Consider the following 17,790-nt stretch of genomic DNA (forward strand, 5'->3'; position numbering starts at 1 on the left):
GAGGAGTTAATGGAATAGGGAAGCATCTACCCTTCAGACACTTGCCACAAACCAGTACCAACCATACTGCTTCACAGACAAGATGCTTATTTCTTACTTTTCACCATCCCATATGTGGTTGAAAATAATTTTTTTCTTGGTATAAGGTTTGTTAGGTTAAAATGCATTTATTTCCTAAGAGCACAATCTCCTCCTTAATTCACCAGCATCATTTCAAAGAGGTTGTGAACATCTGTATGCAGCACTTAAATGGTGTCAATGAAAGAGGCCCTACCTGTGTGCTATAGCAGGTTTGTGTCCTTCACCTTTGCACCAGGGGACATCTTCATGTAGGTAGGATAAGCCACGAGCCATTGTTTCTGCAACATGGCAGAGTTCATTCCAGCTGATAATATTGCCCTTCAGATAATCTGTCAGAGAACCCTGCAAAACAGGACATCATATGTTCTTAATTGCAGACGGATGTGTCAACTCATCAATTTAGAAAATGGTTTTAATGACTGCTTGAGAAATTTGAACTTTGATTTAACAGAGGGAAAAAAAGAACTAGCAAAAATAAAAAGGAAGAAATAAAACTCTGAAGAGTTGTGGAGTCCTCAAGCTTTTGACAGTACAGAAAGTGTCTGGATGCCTAAAAGGAGCTTAATCTTCCAGTGAAGGGGAGAGAGGTAAGGAAGGGACAAAATCATCTCAAAATAGAACAATTCATCTAAGCTAAGAAAGGGAAAATCCAAGCCTTTCATGCAAGGAGATGATGCATCAGATCAGCTGGTGGTGGCAATGATTGACTCAGTAGACCTTGGATTAAACAGAGGGATGACACTGCTGGCTCAACCCTGGATTTAAGCATGTTTGTTTTATTTTAAGTGTTAGTTATGTTTGATAACTAAAGCAATCCATGAAATGGAAGATAAGCCCCAAGCTTCAAAAGCAAACACAGAGATATCTGCAAGGGGTGAGTTGGGACCACAACAGTCTGCAACCCCCCACCTCCCACCTGCTCATCTACACAGGTTAAGAGATGGTGACCACCACATACATGAGCTGCAACCTTTTGTGCCTTTCTCTCTCCCCAAATCCTACCTTATTAATCCTATGTTTGAGCAGGAGAGCCTTGAAAACTTGAAAGGAAGGGCCTTTGAATGAGGGAAACAAGAGCAGTTCTTCACTATCACTGAGCCATGGCTCACCAGGAACAGACTGGACAGATTACAGGGGGGCTTCGGGGAAAATATTAAGAGACCAAATCCTGCTGCTCTTAACCATGGCCTTTCTGTCTTTCCAAAATGTGCATGCAATGATACATTACCTTGTCATGGAAAGCTGTGATCAACCAGAGCTCTGTCTCCAGGTTTGTTCCTCTTTTCTCTGCTGCGATAAATTGCAAGAGGTTTTCATGCTTCATGCCAGGAGTATTGAAAATCTCCCTCTCACTCTGCCAAGATTGCTTATCCTGTAACAGGGAGAAATGCACCATCAAAGATCACGTTTCCCTTTAAAGTAAACAACTCCTTCAGCTCAGTCAAAGCTTCTCACGTTCCTCTTCACATCATCCTCTGGCATTTGGTGGGATGTATCCCTTCAAAATGAGGCTGTTTTCTGAAGGGTAGATGCTGGAGAAAAAATGGATGTTGCTGTTCTCAGTCTCCCTACTCCAAAATTATCCTTAGTTATCCTTAAACACATGTATGGAGAGGGAGTAGGAATCCAAACCCAACCTCACTGAGAAACAAGATTTGCTAAGAATGCTTTTAAGAAGGAAGCCTGTGCAATACAGCACTCAGATCTGTAGCTGTAATTGTTACAATTCCAAAAATCTAATCTAGGCTCTACTAAATATTTACTAGTAGGTCTCAGCAGGGCTGGACAGAAGATGTGCAAATCTCCTTTAGCAACACTATGACAACAAATACAGGGCAAAAAATTAACAAAGAAGGAGATAGCAAAGGAGCACGAAGATGTTTCAGTTCTTCTTTCATTTGACTTTTGATTGCTTTACTCTTTCCACCTGCAATTGCTAGAGAGTCAAGTCAGGAGAGTTCAAAGGTTTCCTGGAGCAGAAGATGTGAGCTGACTGAAACACTGCAGTGCAATGAGCTTCCACAGCACCAGGGCTGTGCCTGTGCAAGATGCAAAATGTTTGCTAAGTTTGGGTCTGGACTGACAGTTTACCCGGGCAGGACACACAAAGCTGGGGCTTTGGTCCTTTGAGTGCACTTTGGGCACCACAGCAGCACACTGCCTCACTGGACTTTAACAACATGGATGTTTCCAGCAATTAAAATACTCTGTAGATTTCAAAATATGCTCATGTTTGCCATTCTTGCAACAACTACTACTGCAGGAAGCATGGTAATGAGATAACACAGAGAAAAGGGTAGGTGGGGAGGGTCCTTGAACCTTTTCCCCTAGCTGAAGAGCCCAAATGCACCTTTGTTATGGTCTTAAAAACACCCCCATAGGCACTTAGGGCATACCAGGGCCAGTGAGGAAACCCAACAAGTAAGAACCTAATGCAATGCTCCTGTCACCTGAATAGGGAAGATTTTCACTGCTACGTAGTCATTCATCAGCTGAGCCTTCCACACGCAGCCAAAGCGTCCTCTTGCCTTGATTTCCAAGAGCTGAAGAGGCTTTAGGCCAACCAGAGGAGAAGGGGGTGGTGGGCCAGGGTCCTGTATGAGAGAAAAACACTATCACAAGATGAAGCTGGATGGTAAAACGGAGGGAAGGGAGGGATGGGAAGACTACATGGGGGAAAGAGGAGTAAAGAAGTGACATTTTATTTAAAACGATGTTTTAAATGTTTTATTTAGATGTGCTGTTGCAGCAAGAGCAGCTCAAAATTCCCCATCTTGCTTTGCAGAATATCTGTACAGAATATATATTTAACAATCTACCGAATATCACTTTGTGTGTCAAGCTACTGCTTGCCATCCTCTGGCAAAACCTGAATTCTCCTATGTTTTCAAAGCAAGAGCTATTTTGGGCTGTAAAACGCTGCTGACCCCAAGGCTACCTCCTGCCAAAAGTAGGAACTTTTTGATCTTTGTGACCCAACAGCCAACTAACACCTAAAAGCTCCTGCTGCTTTGCACTTCATTAGGCAGGTTTCACATAATCCTAGCAGGTCTGTCGGCACCATGAAGATAGTCTCTCTGTTTGAATTCTGCATTTGTCCAGGAGAACAACCCAAGCCTGCAGGATGCAAGGGGTTAGAGCTCTGTCCTATCTTCTTTCAGATGGGAAAGGTTCACAGTATGGGCTGTAACAGGCAGAGGAAGGGGGGGAAGGTAGCTGCTCAGCCCTTCAGAAGAAACCAGAAGGCTCAGGGTACAGCAGAGCCAGCAAGGACCAGTTTCTGGTGGCTTTGAGACATGAGGATGACCTCCTGCATGCATTCTTGGATGGCTCATAAAAAACTGAGACTGAGCAGGGAAAGCATCTCCCTCTCATTCAACAGGTAAGAACTTTATTATCTCTTTGATCTCTCTTCCTCCACGAAGCTGACTGAAATCTGGCAAGGGGGAAAGGTAGCTACCAATCACGTTAGTGTAACTCCATCCCTTAGGAATCTCAGGCATGGTAATAACCCTACCTAAACCCATTAGCCTTGCAGGGGATGCTACCACAGGCCAACTGTATCAACCAGCTTCGAAAAGATAAAGAAAAAAAGTTAGGCCAGCTGAAAAGAGTGAAGCAAAAGTGGATGTGCACATATACTGAGCAGCTGCCAAGCTTTTTGTAAGGTCCAAACACGAGGGAGTGACTTGGGGAAGTCCACAGTTTCCCCCTCACCTCATTAATGTCGACATGCCCGTAGGGAGGCTTGCGGTGTCGGTACATCCAGAAGGCCAAGAGGATGGCAACGGAGAGGACAATGATGGGAAGCAGTGAGTACACCAAGATGTTGAGCAGGGAGGGCGTTGGTGGTGGTGGCTCGTATATGACTGTGGGAAAAGAGCAGGGTAAACGAGGGAAAGAGCCCTTCAGGCATGCAACATCACTGTCAGCTACACAGCCAGATGCAACCAAACCCTGTCCTGCCTTCTATTCCAAAGTTGACAGTGTTCAGTGGCACATCTCATCACATCCAGTGGCATTCATAAGGCTCCACGGTTTACTCTTTTCCATATGGCTATTACAAATGGAGCTACAATGGTCCAAACCACACTTTGCAAGCTGACCTTTATTTAAGATGGGCATTTCTTGCTGGGATATGTAAAACCAGAAAATTTCATCATCTTAACCCTTGTGAATGTATTAAGCGAGCACAAAATCCCTTGCAGCATTGCTTTGCCTTTTACAGTGATTGACAAGATGTCAGTTTTTAGTAAAATGCTGCTGGAGCCACAATCAAATGCACTATTCCCACAGTAGTTCTTGTTCCAAATTACATCAGTGCAGTTGAGACACAAACAATGGGAATACTAAATGGAGCCATGTTGCTATGTTGGAGACAGGGAAGGAAAAAATAGCAAGACTTGCCAAATTAAACAAAAAAATAGTGAGAGAAAGAATATTTGCTACTAGGTTGCCACGGGTACATTAATAACAGGAGATAATAAAACTCATGTAAACAATTAAACATCTAACAGGGAAGTCCAGGAAAAACTGATAGTCTACTGAAAAATCACAGTAAATGCAGGTAGTTGATAGCAAAATAAACCATCCTAAAGAAAAGATCCACCTGCTTTAATACTTTTTAATGAATGATCCTTTAGCAAGATTGCAGCTAAAAGAATCATCATTTTTCTATTAGCCTCAGAAGAAGGACCTGCTATTACTTTTCTTCCTTGAAGTATATCTATAAACTCTGCAAGCTGACACAAGTAACCATTTCCTTCCTCAGACCAAGGAAAGACCAATCAACTGAAAAACTCCTTGATGCTCAAGATATCTGGAGACCTGTGACCTATGAAAATTAATGATGAAGGTGTCAAATAACTTTTAAGGGTTGGAATCGATCCACGGTGTACAAATCCCACTGCCCTCAGCCCCTTGTGCAGTATTTTGTTTTGTAACAGCCCATTGTGAATGTCCACCAAAAAAAATTTAATCCTGACTGATGGAACATGAGATGTTGGTACACACTTTACCCACAGAGTGAAACAACATTAAAAAACTATTCTCGAAGCATCCCAGCAGAAGGATTTCTGGACTTTGTAACCAAAATGGTATTTTGTGTCCCATCGTATTTTTCTATTTTTCTGCTCAACATCCAACAACCAAAGTCATCACAAACTGGGTCTTGAGAAAGAGCCCTCAACTCCCTTTGCACCCAGTCACTCACCTTCTGGGCCGGTGACTTCAGGCAAGTGGGTAAATTTCTCATTGCAATAGTTGCCCTCGCAGCAGCAGAAAAAGACTTGAGGGTTTTCTTCTGTGGCTACGCACTCCTGCCTGCATTGGGGAGGGGCAGACAAAGCAAGGAAGGGAAGAGATAAAACAATGTCAGCCAACTCCTGCTTCTTGTCTTTGGGAGCTGACCTGCCCCAAATTGTCTTCTCTGCGTGCCCTCTCCTGCTGCAGCACTGCACAGATCTGCAGTCTCCACTTACAGAAAACAACTTGGCACTCAAATACCCCAGTGGATAGCAAAGATCCTTGAAAAGACCGTAAAGGAAACAAATGCTTCCATATGTACTGAAGGCATTAGATGGTGAGTAATAAATAACAGCTGCCACTGCTAACGGAATGAGAAGCAGAGAAACGATGGAGAGATACTTGGTTCCCTGAGCAGTGCCTTTCCTGCAGCCTGTATGCATGCTGTCAGGGGAAAGGAGTATTTGATCATGCAAGTAAAGATTGTGCCATAAAATGCACATGACGAGGCTGCTTTCATGGCCTGGAAGGGCCACACATCCTGGAAGGGCATCAGACAGGAGCAGCAAGAACAGTCCTGCTGCAGGTAGGAGGGAGGCTGCAGGTTTAGAATTTAGGCTGCTTTTTTTTTTTTATGTTTAATTTCCAAGTGCCTTCTCCTTTAAAAAAATCCTAATCCTGCACAAAAGCCTTCAAGAAAATCAGGTTGCATCCCTCTTTTTCTGTATTTGCCTCTACCCCAGGTAGCACTACAGCCTTCTCAGCACTGAGGTTTCCCTCCCATGCTGTGCGAGGCGTTAGGGGACTTCCATGGATCAGACCAACTCTACTTCTACACATCCTCCTTCTCCCACAGATCAATGCCTGAAGAGTAGTGCAGCAATTTTTGCAGATCTCTAACAGTCATTTCTTTCTCTTTCTTAAACGCCTGCTTCCCTTCCCTGCCACCTTTTGCTAAACCCTCTGCTTTTAGCTATCAGGGTTGCAGAGCTGCTCTCCGCAGAGAACTGTATCAAACTATTTCCTGAAGCCCAGCTAAATTATATGCATAACTTCCTTCCTTCAACCACTCGGAGGAAGTAGCAAAACAATCATATGTGTTTGACATTATTACTCATTTATGAACCCCTGCCAAGCCTCTGCTTCTGTGGTATCACTGACACTGCCACAAGAAGAACGGAAAGGGCACTCTGCAATCACAGCACAGGGTAGTTTTTGGTGCTTTATTCCTTTTTTTGGGAAAAAAAAAATGGCTCTAGCTGAAACATCTCCTGCAAAGTCTCAGCTGGAAGAACTTGGTTTGTTAAGTATTTTAGTTCTTAAAACTTCTAAGAAAAAACGCAGCTATATGTCTTATTCAAATGAACAAAGATGTTTCAACAAGTTAAGCAATGTTTCCAGATGCTTTTTTGTGAAATCAGATAACAAGCCATTTGGATTTACAAGCATCAGTATTGGAGCCTTCAATAGGAAACACATCCTTTGCTAAATCTGTTGGTTAAGAAACCAGGCTAATGAGTGAAAACAGCCTACTCCACATCTGCAATTCATTATCCCTGTCTTCAAGTTGGTGTGCACCCAGGGCAGCCATCCAGGTACGTATGACATGTTATACTTAGTAAATATAACAAATGAGATGGTGGGAGAGAATGACACATTTTTCTATGGCAGTGAGGGCACGTTTTGTAGCAGGTCATGTGCTCTTCAAGGGAGCTCGAACACATCCTCTCTGGTGGGGCTGTGTAAATAAACAAAGAGCACACAAGTAGGTTTTTAAACACTACCTTTTTTCCTATAACCTTAAATGTACATATGTGGTATTCTTGCTTCCTTAAGATAAAGGACAGAGAAAAGAACCAATCACACTCAATACCCTTATCCTTGCACTAATGAATTTTTCACTTTCCAGCAGCAAGGAGGCAGTGGTTGGCACAGACAAGCAGGGTCTCTGTGCTGGGAGAAGAACTGCAGCCTGGCAGAACAGAACCATGCCCTGCATGCAGGGGATGCTTCTGCAGATACGGGTGCATAGAATCCTAGAATGGTTTGGGTTGGAAGGGACCTTAAAGACCATCTACTTCCAACTCCCCCACCATGGGCAGGGACACCTCCAACTAGACCAGATTGCTCCAAGGCCCATCCAACCTGACCTTGAACACTTCCAGGGATGGGGCAGCTACAACATCCTTGGGTAACCTGTTCCAGTGTCTCACCACCATCCAGGGAAAGAATTTCTTCCTAATTCCTAATCTAAATCTACCCTCTTTCAACTTAAAACCATTACCCACATCTCCTGGAGCTGCATGAAGGAGCTTAGCATCCAAAAATGCTGAAGACAGAAAAGAAAAGGGCATCAGCATAGCACCATCCATCAAAAAATCATCTTTTTATAGTCTTTTTTGCCATCTTGGGATGCAACACTACCTGCATGAAAGACTACAAGGACACTCAAAGGAAGAGGAAAAAAAAAAAGACTCAATTTAAACAGCTTTTATTTAATTAAAGCTAACCTTTATTTCAAATGTTGCTTTCAACACTTGCACTGTTTGTTAATTCTCAGAAGATCTTTTAGCTTTGCCCTAGAACTGCAGCTTTGAAGCACCAAGCTGCAGGATAATGGATGCTCAACCCCAGGGCTGCAAAAAGGCTTGTAAGGAGCCCTGGAAAGTTTTTACTGTTGTAACAGAGCAACGCATTATGACAAAGTTTAAGAACCACTACATCCCTGCACAGAGACACTCAGTGACAATACAAGTGTCACTGTATATGAGAGCAGGCACTGAAAGGAGAAATCTGTTTACAGTAAACACTTCTGCTTGGAAGGAGGAAACTAGAGTGACCTTCTGTTCTCAGAAGGATTGGCATTAAGATGACTAATGGGCCAAGGAGGATTGATTTATTGGGAAAGAATAAAAATTTAACTATATATAGAGCTTGGCTACACAACTGGCAAGGGAATAGGTGTGGTAGGAAAGTAACCCTGGTGCTAATAATAGAAGGAAGATGAGGAACAACTCACAGGCAGGGTAAGCTATGGCAACGGGCACAAAAGCAGGGACAGTGCACCGTGCCAAAGTGAGAAAACTCTCCAGTCATGGGACACATCTAGTCCCACAGTTTAGGGCCTGAGGTCCTAAATTTTTTTGAATGAGAAGCTACAAAGATGAACAGCTGGGAAATGAACAAAGGCGAGATCAACCTACATTGGTGTTACATCAAGGGAAATCCCTGAACTATATGTTCTGCTAATCCTTGCTGAAAGGGATGAGTTTGGCTTGGTTGGTTTGTCATTGGGTTTTTTTTTAATAGAAACACCGAGTAAGCCCAGAGTAACTGAGCATTGTCCTTTCAAACTGAGAAACTTCAGAGAGCTGTTTGTAATTCTTCTCCCCTCTATATAATTGCATCAAGGGAAATGAGAAAAGACTAGTTTATTTTCTCAGCTATTTAATGATTTTTATTTCATATTACAAAAGCTCATTCTTTTTCAGCTGGTTACAGGCAGTGACACACAAACATGTGTAGTGCCTTTGCTGGCCCATTCTTTCTCCTGGCCCATCTCTTAACTCAGCCAAAGGATGCTGAAACTTTTTGCAACATCATAAACACCAGAATATCTAAACCTCTAGCCCCCCTCAGATATCCATGCGTTCCTAGAGAGCTCCAAATGATTCCAAGTTTTCCTTTGTATTGCCAAATGCTCTTGGAAGAACATATTGCTCTTCATTTGATGATACAGGACACATTTTTTGATGCATGCCAGAATTATCAAAGCTTTGTTAAGGAAAAAAAACAAAACAAAAGCAAACCACAAAACAAAACAAAAAAAACCTAGAAGTGCCTTTTGCAGCTTCTGTTTAGAAAGTCAAGGCAGATAAATGACAATTCTGAGAGCTGCATTACCATCAGAAATTATCTGGCTGAATGTGCCAGTTGACTTGGACTTCCTTGCTTGTCCTCCACGTGAAAATCAGAAGCCTTTGCTCTTAGAGAAGCAATGAAACCTGCACTCAGAAAAAGCAGGCTATTACCTGTCATAACAGTTGAAGTCATCCAACCAGCAGCCTTTCTTCACCAGCTCAATGGAGCCTGAGTTGTTTCTCCAGGAGGCGTAGCAGTGGAGCCGCTTGTCCTTCTCCCCCTCGCAGCGCTCCACGCCGCTCTGGTTGGTCTTCTCCAACTCCCAGTTGGCATTGTAGTAAATGCATTCCCTTGTCTCAGCCTCCCCGTGGCCTGGTCCTGGAGGGAAATCCAAACCCCAAGTATGTTAAAGCAAATCAGACACAGATCCTGGGAGATGCATCTCCATGTGGCTTTGTTATAGGTGATGCATGTGGAGCTAAAGCAGCTCACCAAGGGGAGCTTCAGCATAGTGGGGAGGGTTCTTCTCCTTTGCTGGTGTGGGGTGGGAAAGAGAGGTCAGGTTTGCCAAGTTTTACAACAGAAGCTCATGATTAAGCCAAGAGCCCAGGTGAGAGCACACACCACCCCTTTCATTCCCCTCCCCAGCCAGTGCTGCAACCACAGAACCTCCAAAGCAGGAGGATGTATAAGGCAATCCAAATCCAGTATTTTCTAACCACAGAAGCCCTGTTTAGAAAAAGAATCTCCCAGGGTGCTACTTGCTGGTTCCTAGATTGTCACACACCAGAGTTACCCTCCTTTTCCACCACTAGTTTGGGAAACACTACTGAAAAAGAACTGATTTCTCATATCAGTAGCATGTAACTAAGAGTAGATATTATGCATCCTGCAAAGCAGGGCCAAAGAACTCCCTGTTCCATGCTTAGATCCCAGGCTCAGGCTCACTTGGTTATGTCTCCATACAACAAATACCATGATTTTAGCTCTGGTGGACACAGTCCACACTGCCTTGGCACCCAAGCAAGACCTTCAGCAAAAAGCAATTCTGTTCCCTAAACAACTCTGGCCAAGCCAAACTCTTGTCACCACAAACCAAGAAGTCTCCATAGCCTATAGGTCTTTCCCCATTAGAGCCTTGTACCAAAGAACTGAGGAGTTCCTACAGCCCCAAGTGAAACAATTCCTCTGTGGCCACCACAGCACAGAACTGAGATGGGATTACAAACACATCAGAGTCAGGTAAACCTCATATCTGCGGGTGACCTGTTTTGTCCTAAGCCTTAGAAATCCTCCCTTCATTTGTAAATTTTCTGCTATCTAGCATTTTGAGGATTACTTTGAGAAGAAGAATGAAACAAAGACATGATATGTAAGCAGACAACCAGAAAAGGTACCACAAAGCTTGTGGATTCATAAATCCTGAGATGCCCTGCAGCCATCTCTCTCTGGGATTACCCAACCTACGGCAAGGTCAGACCTGGCCATTATTTTGACAGATTGCAATCATGGAAAATGTAGGTATCCCAATAAAATGTGTTGACAACTGGGTAGAAAACACAAATGGGTCCCACAGGATGGTGAAATGAAAAGTGTTGTGCTCCCAGAATAGCCAGACTTTTGCAAAGCACAGAATCAAGTTTCTGGCTGGAAAAAATTGCAGTGCTTTTGTGACCATCTTCTCCAAAGTCTGTGACACCTTTAATACTGAGACCAAGGCAGCAGGAGCATGTTTGGACAGTCTAAGTGCAACTCAAGCCTGTGGCTGCCACTCACCATGGCAAACCAGCCACTCTGAAAGGTCTCCACAAGGTGATGGAATTCACTCTTCCTAAGACACTGAGAAGTGAGTGGCTTACAGCCAATAGATAAACACCCAGCCTGAGCTCAGGTACCAGATACCTTCTGTAGCTTTAGCATTTCCATACCTGAACATGCATCCACTACTAATTTAAGTATCCTCACAACACTCAGCCAGAGAAGGGAGTATTACTCCCACCTGCAGATCCAACACACCAAGATTAAACAAAACTGTCCCATCTGACCAGGATGCTAGGAGAATCCTGACCTGCCTTTCCACATCCTGCAATTCCTCAAGCTGCCATGTCTCCAAGCTGTTACCTGGAAGCAGGATTCACCTCTAGTTTTGCAATACATGGACAGCCCTTCAGAAATAGTGCTTGAGCTAGAGGTTGCACTCAAGTTATTCAATGTAGCCTTTGCTGCAGGGAACCAGCTGCCTACTGGTGTCAAGCAAGGAGTGCAGGGGACCTGGCACAGAGTGGAAAGAAAGTAGCAGGAGAAACCATGGTTTCTCTCTAAGTTCAGCATGATGTGTCCGACCTTCTCCTGATACTGACACCTGTACTCAGCAATGGGCAATTTTCATGGTAAGGAGCAAAATCAGAATAGGAGGTGTTTAATCCCACGATGGCTTTTAGGGGAAGGGGGTTTAATCTGCATCAAAGGAGAGGCTACAAAGAGAGGAGGGGTATGAGAAAGTCATAAAGCTGACTTCTGAAACTGGGAATTATATTCAAAGCACATGCAAACAAAGGCTCAGTTTCAATAGCACCTGCAGGTTTTATTGGCACTTGCAAAGCTCCATCTGAGTTTTCCTCTGACAAGTTGCCTGCTATAATAAAAACAACCTACCAATATCCCTCAACACAGAACAGTGTCAATATTGACACTCCTTGTTAAAGCCTTGATATTTGTCCTCTTGATACTTACACCACTCTTTGTTAGGGCAGATTAAGCATTTCTGCTAAATGCCACTTAAACATTAGGCAAGTGAAGGAGCATTGTCTTGTATGCAGGGAGGGTGATATTTTATTTTTTTTTAAATAAAGGAATTAATAAATATCTTAGCTTCATTGTGATACTTCACATGGCTGATACCTGATAGTCACGATCATCTTTTGACCCAGTCCTTGAATTACATTTTGTAATAACATTTCCATCATACCAAACGGAATCCTGTTCGTGCTCCAGATGGAAATGTCTCTCTCTCCCCAACTCCATCTCCCAAAAAGCAGGAAGGCTTAATGAACCATTTGCCTGGGAAGCGGCCCCCAAATCTAATCCTGGCTTAGCCACTTCTGTCCATAACCTCAAGCAATATCGTGTAGCCTCTGTTTTCTCCACCTGAAATGAAGGCCAATGCAATGCACAAAGCTGCGGGGAGATTTGATGGTTCCACTGTGCTTTGAAGAGGGAATGTTAAAAAGATGTGAAGCAAGAGCTGTATCAGCTCTGGGACCAGCAAACCGAGGCTGCTGAATCCATTGCTGAGCCCAGGCTCCCCTCCCCCAAGACAGTTGTCTTTTCTGGAACAAGTTTCAGCTGAAGACTAAGATCTGCTTGCAAACACACAAACCAAACTCTGCAAACAGCAACTGTGCCAGGAAAAAGGCCTTTCACAATTTTTTTCTTCACTGTCAAAAGTTTAGATGAATCAAATAAAATCCTGTATAAAGTTTTGGGTGACTGAACATGTGTATTTTCCTTAAAACAGCTCCTAAGTCTGCTTGCATTAAGGAGACACTAAAAACCTGTGCATTTCCTATCCGCTTTCACATCTTTTTAAAAAGCTGTTTGGTAAGGGTCCTCATCCTGCTGGGTGCTCAGGACTGCAAGAAACCATTTAGTTTGTTCCCAAGACAGTCTCAGCAGGAAGGGGCACAGCTCCAGAACAGGGTGTTAATTTACCTGCTGCTTTAGCTCAACAAGAAACACTCACACCTTGCTCTGTAATGGATCATGCAGAGACCAAAGTTTGTAACCAATCTGCACTCACTGTGTTAAAAACCTCAATGGAATAGAGGGGAAAGGGAACTGAAACTGGGGTTTGTCCCTTTGAGGGAGAATGGTGGGGTGGTGGTGACTGAGAGAAGGAAATTTGAGCTCTGTTCCTGCATCTCCAAGAAGCCAGGTAGTTTTTCCTGCCTCTTCTTTCCCACTTGAACAGTGGCCGTGGAATTACCTGTTCCCCCAAGGCTACGAGAGGTCTAGAAGAAACAGAGCTGGACACTTCTGCAGAGCAACACAGGTGGGAGAGGCAGAGATCAACCATGTCAAGTTGCAAAAAAAATTGAAGGGTGTTGCCCTAAAAAAGATGCAGGAAGCATTCGTCTCCTTCCACCAGCCACAGATGGTGCATTCAGGCAACAAGGGCTGGGTTCAACTTGAGTTGACTTCCCTTAAACCACAGCAGCAGGACCTGGCTCAGGGGAGGTGTTGAACCAAATCTGAAGGAAGGGACAGGAATAATTTTAGCAATAAAAAGATTTTCCTGAAAGAAAACCCTCACAAACCACAGCTGTATCACCCCCTGGTCCTGCTCTTCCCTCCCCACTATGCTCTTACTCTCCCTCATGCCAGCACTGGCACACAGGACAGAAGTTCCTGACCTCCTTCATTTGGTGGCATTGCCTGGTAAGGACACTCATGCTTAGCTTTTGGCAGAAAGTCAACTGGAGCTGGGTGTAACAAGATATAAACTATTAGCTAAAGAACTGTTGGAAGACTGGTGGAAGACTGGGAGCAAGGAAGTTGTTTGCATTGATAACATACTAAGAACCCACCAATCTGATTTTTCCCATTTAGCTATTAGTCCTATAGAAATTTCTGCCATGCAGCTACATCACAACTGCTAAATTATTATTTACCATTTCTAAAACCAAGCTAAAAGAATATTCCATTTACAGCCATGGGAGGCAAGGAAGGGAGGGCAGGTACCCTCCTAATCACTGTAGTGCCTGAGAGTCCATCATTATAGAAGGTCCTAAAGAAATACAAAAAAGTATCAATGGCCCTTGCATTCTGCAGGGGAGATGATGGTTGAGCCATGTCTGAAGGAGCTACAGCAGGCAGAACTGCAGCTTTTAAGAAAATGCTGAGCAAGGAAACCAGGAGCATGCACATCAGGCAGGAGCGTGGCACCTCCAGCTGCACAGCCTGCTGTCAGCCCCTGTTCTCTCCAAGGAAAAGAGCCTCATGTTAACAGCTGGGCAAAACCATTTTAATGCCACAATCCATGAATAGTCATTGAAGGAATAAAATCTGAAGTCCTGTGTGGAATTGAAGCCTAAGGTTTTGCAGAAGCAGGTAGGTTTCTGACATCCCACTGCATCCACCTAGCACTTAGGCCATGTTGCACAATGGCTTCCAACACTTTCCTCAAACAAACACCTTACACAAACACCACCAAGCTGGAATAACACCCAAAACACCACAAAGGCAGAGGCAGGCTACCCACCACCACCCATTTTTGGGTAGGAAGCCAACTTTTTGACCTCAGCCCTGAGAAACTATCATTATGCTGATGACCTTGGGCAAATTTTCTGCTCCAGATGACTGAAGCATCACTAGGATTTTTCCAAGCAAGATCCCCAGCACCTATCAGAGACACTTAGTGATAGGAAGAGCAGCCAACACACTGTGCAACGTGTGAGACCTCTCTCCTCTACTTGGGAGTAGCAAGGCACAGAGGGAACTCATTAAAAAGGGCCCTCTTGAACTGAAGGACTTCAGCTTGCTGAGGCATGGGACCTTGCTGCTGATCTGAGACTAAACTCTGCTCTCCTAATTTGGAGCTGCCAACAGATCACTGTGGCTGTGTCATTATCCAACAACTGCTAAATTATAGCCAAGATTCAGTGTAGCAACTCTGGGTCTAGGTGTTAGCAGTTGCTGGACTCCTAACTCATAATTAGATACATAGGGAGTATCTTCCCCAAGGCTGAAGGCTGCTGCAAATCTCAGCTCTTTATCTCTGCCTTTCCCCTTTTAAAAAACCTAAGATGAAAGTGTATACAAAAAGATGGGATGTGTCAAAATAGTCTGCATAAACACTGAGTGATTTACCAGACAGACTGTTTGCCTATCTGTCAAAACCACCGGGTTCCATCCATGAAACTGTGTATGCAACTGAAGTTATTTGCAAACACTTCGTTATGTCCCTATATAGCTATTTGTACATGTAATTTCATAATATAAAACGACAGAGATTGTACACTGAATTGGGGTAATTGCCCTCTAATTTGGAGGGTAATTGCATGTAGCAATTAAGCAACTGCAGATGCATTCTTGCATGTGTGATTATGAAAGTCGGGCCCTTTGTTTGAGGTTTGGGTTTGTTTTCAAGAGCCTCAAACTGCAACACGGTTGAGCAGAACTTGGAAGGAAAAGGCTGCTGGGCACTCACCTTGCAGCCCAACATCTGCTGGGATGAGCCACTTCAATGCTGGCTCACACCCAACCCTTCCCATTGCCCAGTGCCTGTGGAGATGCTAAACCAGCCCCCTCTGAACCTGGGGCTGTGTTCTGGCACATCCTTGGACCACGATCTAAACATTTGTAGAGCAAACTGAGAGGCACTGGTGGAGGAGGAAAGTCAGGGAAAGAGGGCTGCTTCCCCCCAGCTTTCCCTCTCCCTCGCAGCTGCCCAGAAATTATGTGCAGGACCACAGATTAAAGAAATTCAAATAATTATTACTAACGTTGCAGATCCCAAAATCAAGCCAGATGAAGGCTTGCAATTGGGAAAGTTTGAAAAATGTTGCTCTAGAGAGACCACCCAGTTGCATCTCTACAGAGCTGATAATGATTCTGCAATTAGCAAGTGTTGCTCCAGTGCTTATTCCCCAAGCGGGGTGATTTCATTCCTGCTGTACTTAAATAACAAGGTCTAAATACATTTTTAGCCAAAGCATCAAACTAGCAATGACATCTGTGGTTAAGAAACTGTACATGAGGATTTAAAGCCTCATTGTTTGCATCTCAAACCAATACTTCACCCCAGTTTTGGGGACCCCCCAAGGCCAATGTACACCCGAGCATGGAGCCATCAAATCCCCATGGCCTGTCCCTTCCAGCTGTCTGGGTGAAGGGATTGGCAGTGCCCTGGCTTATTTAAAAAAAAACTGGTAAAACATCTGCTATTTCAAAATGAGCCAGATCAGGTGAAAATGGGCTCATGCAGCACAGAGAATGGCAACAGTGGAATGCCAGGGGAAGCTATTACTTTGAATTTTGTTTCCTGTCAATACATTTGGCATATCCCACGATAAAGGAGCTTTAAGTTTTCAAGTCAATCAATGGCTGTTAATCTATTATCTCAGCATATATTGCCATGGTAACCTGCAATGATGCCATTGACAACCAGTCTCAAAAGGACAGGAGGCTTTAAGTCATTTTCTTTTAAAATTAAAAAAGGAACTTTAATATTAAGAAATACATCCTCCCTGCTCACCAGGGATGGCAACTCAGGGCTTCTATATTCATGCCATGACTCACGCTTCACAGCTTCCACGGACATCTGTGTAGCAATCCCCCCCTCTATATATCTTTTTTTTAACTTGGGCTTAAGTCAGTAAAAGGTAACAAGGAAATTATAGAAGAGAATCAGATCTTTATTAGAATTTTCCCCCAAACTGGCAGTAAAACCTAGTTTCTAAAATATAGGGAGCATTTTTTAATAGCAATTACTGCCAGCTTGGGGAAAGGATGCACCAAAGATTTAATTCTTCTGAATAATACCCCTGGTATTTTAAGTCAAACAGGGCAGACAGAAGGATCTGGAGAAAGACATGGAGCATCCCAGCTCCTTACAAGTCCATAAAACCAGGCAGATTCCTGTTTAGGGAAGACAGAGCTGAGTGAAATGACAGTGTTATTCGATTTAGTGAAATACTGAGTGTACACACACGCTCACACACACACACACAGAGCTGATGAGATTAATCCCTTGGCCCGAAGGGGAGGATCACTCTGGAAAAGGTTTAGTAAATCATTCCTCTGGCCAAGCAGAGTGATCCAAGGAGGTTTGGCCAGGTCACAGGCTGGACTGGTGTGCAGCAGGACAGAAACGTTGCCAGCAGTTAATCAATTTTTGGAAGCAGTGCATTTTTTACTTGAACTCAGCTGGTCATTTCTATATTTTACTTAAATAAGAGATCATTTTGGTTATCCATTAGAAAAATCCTATTTTGTAGCATTTCAGTTAAGGACAAAGCCAAAATGTAATTAGATTTTTTCCTTTCTCATCGCTAACTGTATCTGTCTCCCAAAAAAGGTTTTAGTTCTTTAATAAAACCACCAGGGAGATCAATCAAAAGCATTTAATGCCATGGTGCTTCTGCAGTTCATGTTTAAATGCACTTTGGGTCACAAACGAGGCAATTTGGACAGCAGAGCTCAAATCAGATTAGTAATAACACACAAAAAAAGCCCAAATTCTTTTTCTTATCCCTTATTTTTAATACAGATAGACACTCTTCCACTACACCTCAGAGGATAAAAGCAAAATCAAGTCAGCCTCAACAAACACCAATTTGCACATCCAAAAATTGCCCTGCCACTGACCACCTGCCTGCACAAGGAGGATGAGGAAGAAGCATGGATCTACAGACTTCCCATCCAAACCTCCTGAGATGCTGAGTTGCTGCCTCTCATAGAATGATTTGGGTTGAAAGGCACCTTGAAGATCACCTATTTCTAACTCCCTCTTCATGGACAGGGACACCTTGCACTGGACCAAGTTGCTCAAAAGCTCCATCTAGCCATGTGTGATCATCCCCAAGGCTACCACCTCATGCTGGA

General features: G+C 43.6%; 1 protein-coding gene across 1 annotated transcript in view; it reads right to left on the bottom strand.

The window, feature by feature from the left end:
* The window catches only part of ACVR2B (activin A receptor type 2B), a 97,806-nt gene that overhangs the window by 11,236 nt on the left and 68,780 nt on the right, over positions 1–17,790 (bottom strand). Inside the window, exons 2-7 of the mRNA XM_071734651.1 lie at positions 9,357–9,564; positions 5,294–5,403; positions 3,799–3,950; positions 2,532–2,675; positions 1,310–1,453; positions 275–423 (exon numbers count right to left, since the gene is read on the bottom strand). Of these exons, the coding sequence (XP_071590752.1) occupies positions 275–423; positions 1,310–1,453; positions 2,532–2,675; positions 3,799–3,950; positions 5,294–5,403; positions 9,357–9,564 (907 nt within the window). The remainder of the gene's footprint in view (positions 1–274; positions 424–1,309; positions 1,454–2,531; positions 2,676–3,798; positions 3,951–5,293; positions 5,404–9,356; positions 9,565–17,790) is intronic.

This window comes from Heliangelus exortis, chromosome 2, assembly GCF_036169615.1.
Source record: "Heliangelus exortis chromosome 2, bHelExo1.hap1, whole genome shotgun sequence".
Lineage (NCBI taxonomy): Eukaryota > Metazoa > Chordata > Aves > Apodiformes > Trochilidae > Heliangelus > Heliangelus exortis.